General features: G+C 50.3%; 1 protein-coding gene across 1 annotated transcript; it reads right to left on the reverse strand.

Annotated features, from left to right (window-relative positions):
• Window positions 1-328: 328 nt before the first annotated feature.
• On the reverse strand, window positions 329-4,869 carry INCA1 (inhibitor of CDK, cyclin A1 interacting protein 1). The gene is made up of 6 exons (XM_058559971.1): window positions 4,664-4,869; window positions 2,377-2,490; window positions 2,105-2,144; window positions 1,636-1,829; window positions 1,007-1,172; window positions 329-773 (listed from the first exon to the last, which is right to left on the reverse strand). The coding sequence occupies exons 1-6, from the start codon at window positions 4,744-4,746 to the stop codon at window positions 627-629; spliced, it is 744 nt and encodes a 247-aa protein (XP_058415954.1). The 5' UTR covers window positions 4,747-4,869; the 3' UTR covers window positions 329-626.
• Between the last annotated feature and the right edge of the window lie 1,240 nt (window positions 4,870-6,109).

Consider the following 6,109-nt stretch of genomic DNA (forward strand, 5'->3'; position numbering starts at 1 on the left):
GAACGAGAACCTGGGTTCAGCGCACTTGGGGCTCTGGGTGGGGCGCTGGGCCAGGCGGCGGGACGGACTACAGGGAAGTCCCAGAAGGGGCAGCAGTGCTGCGGGACAGGATTCCGGGGTCCCCGAGGCGGAAGCTCGGCTGACTGACGTGACCTCCGGGCCGGGAGAGTGGGGCTCTGGCGGCCATCCAGTGCTGGCGAGGAACGGGGGACTGGGGGCAGGACTCCTTGAATTTTGAGGACCCATCCCAAGGTCATTGTAGCTGGGTCCTCGAGAAGGTGAAAGTAGCCCTCTTTCCCCATGAGCCTCTCCATCACTGCCTCCCGCAAAGAAAAACAACTCGGCGCTCAACTTGCTTGCTTTTTAATAACATAACCGAGAGAAGAACACAGTGCCAGGGAGCCGGGCGGGGGTACAACAGGCCTTGGGGAGTTCCAGTTAGAGGGGTGGGTTGAGATTGGAGCCAAGGGGGCTGTTAGTGCCTAGTTCAGAGGACGAGAGAGGAAGCTGGGAGAGGCTAAGGAAAGGGAAATGCCTGGATGCCAGAAACGGGGAGATTCCAGTGATGAGAACTAGTCTTGGGCCCCTGAGGCAGCGCTAGCATCTTGGGCATGGACCGTTTCTCCTTACTCCTCAGACTGCAACTCCATTCCCCAGAGGTTGTAAAGGGGGCTCCTACTGGCTGTGACAATGCTGTAGGAGGCCAGAGAGCTCAGCTGCCTGGAGAGACAAGACCCCTCCTGGCCCAGGGGACTCCAGGGGGACCAAAGCAGCTGTAAAGAAGAGAGAAATTCAAAAATGAATGAAAGAATGGAAAAATAGGTCTCTCCAGATTTCCTAGTCCCCAAATCCAGATACCCCCAAGTCTCTCGCTCTCACCTACTTTATTTTTGTTCCTCTCAAATCCAGTTCTCCAACCTGGCTCTTGGCTTCCTCTGTCTCTCTGTGCAAGACCAGGCATCCACATCACCTTCTACCACCCCACCAAGTTCTCTTCCAACCATACCTGGGCCCTGCCAGGAGTGAGAAAGTGGTCCTCCTCCCATGGATAGGCTGCTCTCTCTTCTTCCAGATCAGGGTATTTGGTGGTGCTGGTGAATCCACAGCCCTCTTCATCAGGCACCAGGGGCTCAGATGCAGCCTCAGAGCTGCCCCACTGGGCCTTCTTCAGTCTGTGGAGACTTTAGTCTTAGGAAAGAGGTGCCTGGAGGCCAGGCTTCCTGTCTTTCCATTCTTCACCTTTCTGCTCTGAAATACTTCCTGCTGGGACCCCGGGGTGTTGTCATTTGACCTCCAACTCTCCACTCCCAACTTGCTGCTCCCCTCAGACTGAAGTATTTCCAGTCCAGGGACTCAGAGGTGACCTCTAGCTCCCCATTCTCCTCCAGTTCTATGGCATGCTTTCCTGTCTTCAATGATCCAGTTTCCACTCCTTCCAGTTCATATGGCTTGTCCTCCGTCCCTCAGTTCCCTCCCCCTTTCCATATTATGGAAATTCTGCTTCAAGTGCATCAAGTCCATGGCTCATTCCCAAACAACCTCCAATTCCTTCAAAGCTCTCAACTCCTTCCTTAGTTCAAACCATCCTGCCCCCAAACCCTGCTTGGTTTCCAGAGCCCAGATGTTTCTCCTTACTCATTGATGATTCTCTGTCTCCTCCTTAGATCCTCCAGGTGATAAGTGACAGCCCTTACCCGGGCTGGGATGCCCCCAGGTCCCCGCTGTGTTCCCACCAAATGAGGCCTCCTTCTCTTTCTTCTGCAAAGTATCTCAGGGGGTGGGAGCCCCTCAGGGGGGTACAGGCCAGGCTGGGAGCAACCTGTGGCTCTCTGTGCCAGAGAATAGGGAAAAGGAGCTAGAGGGCAGAACTGGGTCTTTCAGGGAAGCTTGGACTGAAATACGGAATCAGGGGTCTTGGGAAGCCCAGATCACAAAAACATAGCCATGATCTGGAAAACATGATAAGTGATTCATAGATAGGAGGGCCTAGTCAGTGCACTGGTTGGGGAACACCAGAGGGAAGGGGTAATAAGGAGATGAGGACAGATTGGCAGTAGGTGCAATTTTAACCAAGAAGTGTTGAAAGGCAGAAAGTCTGTCATACCAGCAGGGGTGGGATGTACTGTTCCTCCATCCAGGTGGGGCTGTGAAGCACAAAAAGTGGGCTAAGTGCAGACGGGACACCCTCATCCATATTGTTTCTCTAACAACCTCTCCCAACCACCTATCTGTCTGGCATTAGGAATTACAACATCCATCAGCCAGTGGGGCAATTCCTCAGACTAGGGCTAATTGCTAGGTCTTATGGTATTTTAAAATTGTGCAGCCTTACCTTCCCACCTCCAGCTGGTCCCCATTTTCTCCTTTTCTACCCACCTGGGCCTTTGACTAAGGTTTTCCCAAAAGATGTCTCCATAACACTGGGGTGTCAGTCTGAGGCTCTGGGAAGGCAAGCTGGTGGGTGGAGATCGGCTGACTACCCTGGAACACCTGAGGTGAGGACAAGGTAGGCTCAGGTCTGGCTCTTCCCTTATAGCGTCTACTCGCCCCAGGGATTCAGGGGTCCTGTCTTTCCAAGGGACCATATAGCTGCCCAGGCTCCCGCAGGCCGTGTCCTCCCTTCTCCATTTTAGCTGAGGAAGGTGGTGAGGCCTCTGATTTGAAAGGAGATTGGAGCTGTGGTAAGGGTGGAGACTGGCAATTCTTTGAGCTCAGATATCAATGAATCTCAAGCTTCTATACCCCACAACCAAAGAACATCATATTTAGCAAGCAGGGCTGTTAAAGAGGAAGGCCCCAACTACTCAGGTGATGTGACAGACATGGTTCCTTTCAGTCGACAAGAATCCAGGAGAGGGCCAGCCCGGTGGTGTAGTGGTTAAGTTGGTGCGCTCCGCTTCAGTGGCCCAGGGTTCGCAGGTTTGGATCCCAGGTGCAGACCTACCCACCACTTATCAAGCCATGCTGTGGCAGGCATCCCACATATAAAAAAGTGGAGGGGGATGGGCACTGATGTTAGCCCAGGGCCAATCATCTTCAGCAAAAAGAGGAGAATTGGCAACAGATGTTAGCTCAGGGCTAGTCTTCCTCACAAAAAAAAAAAAAAAAGAATCCAGGAGAGCAGAATCTCTGTTCATCCCTGCTTTGTCTCCCCTATCTCAGAAGGACTAATATTGCTGTAGGTAGGGAGGAGTGTGCACAGCTGTTTGAAAACAGTGCTCATCACTTCCAAAGCCCCCAGATTGAATGATGACTGCCCTCCTGATCTCTAGGAGAGTGTCCCAGGGCTTAGGCCTGGGCCCTTTATCTTCTCCATCTCCATCTCTCCTTAGGTGATCTCACCCAGGCCCATGACTTTAAATGCCACCAATGTGCTGATGACTCCCAAATCTATATTTCCAGCCCTGGCTCCTCCCCTGGACTCAAGACTTGCAGGTTCAACTGCCCACTCAATATCTCCTCCCTAGCCTTCCCTACCTCACTGAAAGTCACCCAAAATCCCAGTTGCTACAGCCAAACATCTGGTATGCCTCACTTTCCCTCACCTCCCATATCCAGTCTATCAGCAAGTCCTGTCAGTTCTACATGTAAAATATACCCAAATTTAACCACTCTTCACCATTTCCATTCCCACCACCATATCTCAGCTCATCTTCCCCTGCCTGGACTATTGCAATGGCTTCCTCCTCCTCTCTCTGCTTCTATCCTAATCCTCCAACAATCTATTCAGCACAGAGCAGTGTGAGTAATCTTTTAAAAATGATCACGTGAAATGGTTTGAGATTTACTTCAAAATAGTCTGAGTAGTAGGGGGCTCAATGGAGGTATAGATGAAAAGATTATCTATATAATGATAATTATTGAAGCTAACTGAGGAGGGTACACAGGGTTCATGACTACTATTTTCTCTACTTCTGTATTTGTTTGAAATTTTCCATAATAAAAAAGTTGAAGAAAAAAAAGTCTGCTTATGTTATTCCCTTGCTTAAAAACTTCCACTGATTTCTACTGTCCTTAGCAAAAAATCCAAACTCTTTTCAATGGCCTGTAAGGTCCTATATGATCTGGTTTCTACCTAACTCTCTGACTTTACTTTCCACTTTTTCTTTGGTCACTAAGTTTCGGTTACACTGGCCTGCTTCCTAGTCCTAGAAGATACCAAGCTTGTTTCTTCCTTGGGACTTTTTTACATACTATTCCTTCTTCTCTCCTCTGGTTCTCAATCAGACTGGCTCCTCATTTTTCAGATCTCAATTCAAACTCACCTCCCCAGAATAGTTTTCCACAATCATCATATCTAAACTTATGTCTCCAAGACATTCTATTTTCCATTATATTATACTCCTGTTTTATTTTTTTCATGGCACTTATCACTGGTTGAAATTATATGTGTTTAGACATTCTGTTTCCTCCTTTTAGAATGTAAGCTCTATGAGCAGGACCCCTATCACTCTAATTGCTGAATCTCCGGCGTCTAACACAGTGCCTAGAACACTGTAGTGTTCAAAAACTATTTGTTGAATAAATTAATGAATCATTGATCCCCTGAGACCAGGCTTCGAGCTTCCTGTTCCTTATTGCCTATTCCTCTTAGGGAAGGACCCAGGCATGCAATCTTCCCTTCATCCCGTCCCCATCCTCCCCACGGGGTGGGAGGACTCACTTGGCAAAAGGGATGAGGTTGTCTCCATCTTCTTGTACCTGAATGACTGGGCTGGGCTGGGTGGCTGGACTGAGTCTCCTCATTGGTGCTGGCAGGATAACGGAAAATGAATCATTCACTCATGTAATAGCTGTAGGGATGAGACAAGCAGCAGATCTAGAGATTGGAAAAAGGACGTATGGGTCCTGAAAAAGGAAAGAGAGCTTTAAAGGTATTCCTAGTGATGGACATTTCTATTAGCTGAACATACAGGTTGGAGACGGTGAGCACAGGAAACTTGGGTGTGGTAAAAAATAAAGGAAAAAATAAATTTTCTGAAGCCAAATGTATAGAGTAAGTGAAATTTACAGATGACAGTTAAGTGGCTTAACTGGCAACATGGGAAGATGAAAGGGAAAAGGATGACAGGCGGAGACTAGATGGGGCAGAGGCATTTGGGGGTAGTTAGTATAGAATTGGCAGTTGTGGGCAGTTAGAGAAGTGGCAGAATTGAGGGTTGGTAAATAAATCGGGTCTGAGCAGTTAGTGAAAGTTAAGTGTGGACCGAGTGGTCAATTGGTGACAGGGACGGAGGGGGCAGTTGGGAATGTCTGTAGGCAAAGACGGTGAGCAAGAGGTCAGTTGCCCAGAGCCAGAATTAGAGACAGCCAAAGACGACCTGAGAGCCAGTTGGGGTGGGCAGAAAAGGCAGAAAAGAATGCCAGATAAGTTAGGCGAGTGCTGTAGGCGGCATAAAGAACAGAAAAGGCCAGTTGGAAACTGTTAGAGGAGAACAAGTATTTATCCAAGGGCAACTAAGGATGGGTTGAGAAGGCAGTTAGGTGAGGTAAAAAACAGACAGATGAGTATTCAGGGCTGAGATGGCAGATGGGATAGTTAGAGGTGGGCTGAAAGGGCAGATGGGGTCTAAACACAACATCCTGGGCCAGAGAGGATAAGCTGAATTCAGAGGGCGGCTGGAAGCTGAGGGGCATTCAGACCTCAGGCAGTTGGGTCTAAATGGGCAACTTAGACCTAAGAGGCAGGATGGGGCTTAAGGAAGCTGACAGAGTACTCAGCAGTTGACGTAGTAGGTACCCAAGGTCCGGGAAGGCAACCCGAAGCTTGACAGGGGAGATGAAGAGCTGAGGGGTCAGGTTGGGCTGAGGAGCTGGGGGCGGCGGCAGCCCTGCCTGGAGGGAAAGGCCAAGCCTGAGGGTGTGGCTTGGGCCTTAGCGGGCTGAGGGAACCCTTGGCAGGTGGACTGGGGCGAGGCCAGGCCTTCGGGAGCAGCCAAGCCTGAGGGCGTAACTGGGTCCCGAGGAGTCGCTGTGGCTCCCATATGGTGGGCCCATGCCTGAGGGGACAGTCTGGGCATGAGGGGGCCAGGCTGGGTCGGGAGGGACTGCCTGGGCCCGAGGTGGCACCCAGGCCTGAGGGTGTGGCTTGGGCCTGAGGCGGCGGCTT

This window comes from Diceros bicornis, chromosome 18 (assembly GCF_020826845.1).
Source record: "Diceros bicornis minor isolate mBicDic1 chromosome 18, mDicBic1.mat.cur, whole genome shotgun sequence".
NCBI classification, from domain to species: domain Eukaryota; kingdom Metazoa; phylum Chordata; class Mammalia; order Perissodactyla; family Rhinocerotidae; genus Diceros; species Diceros bicornis.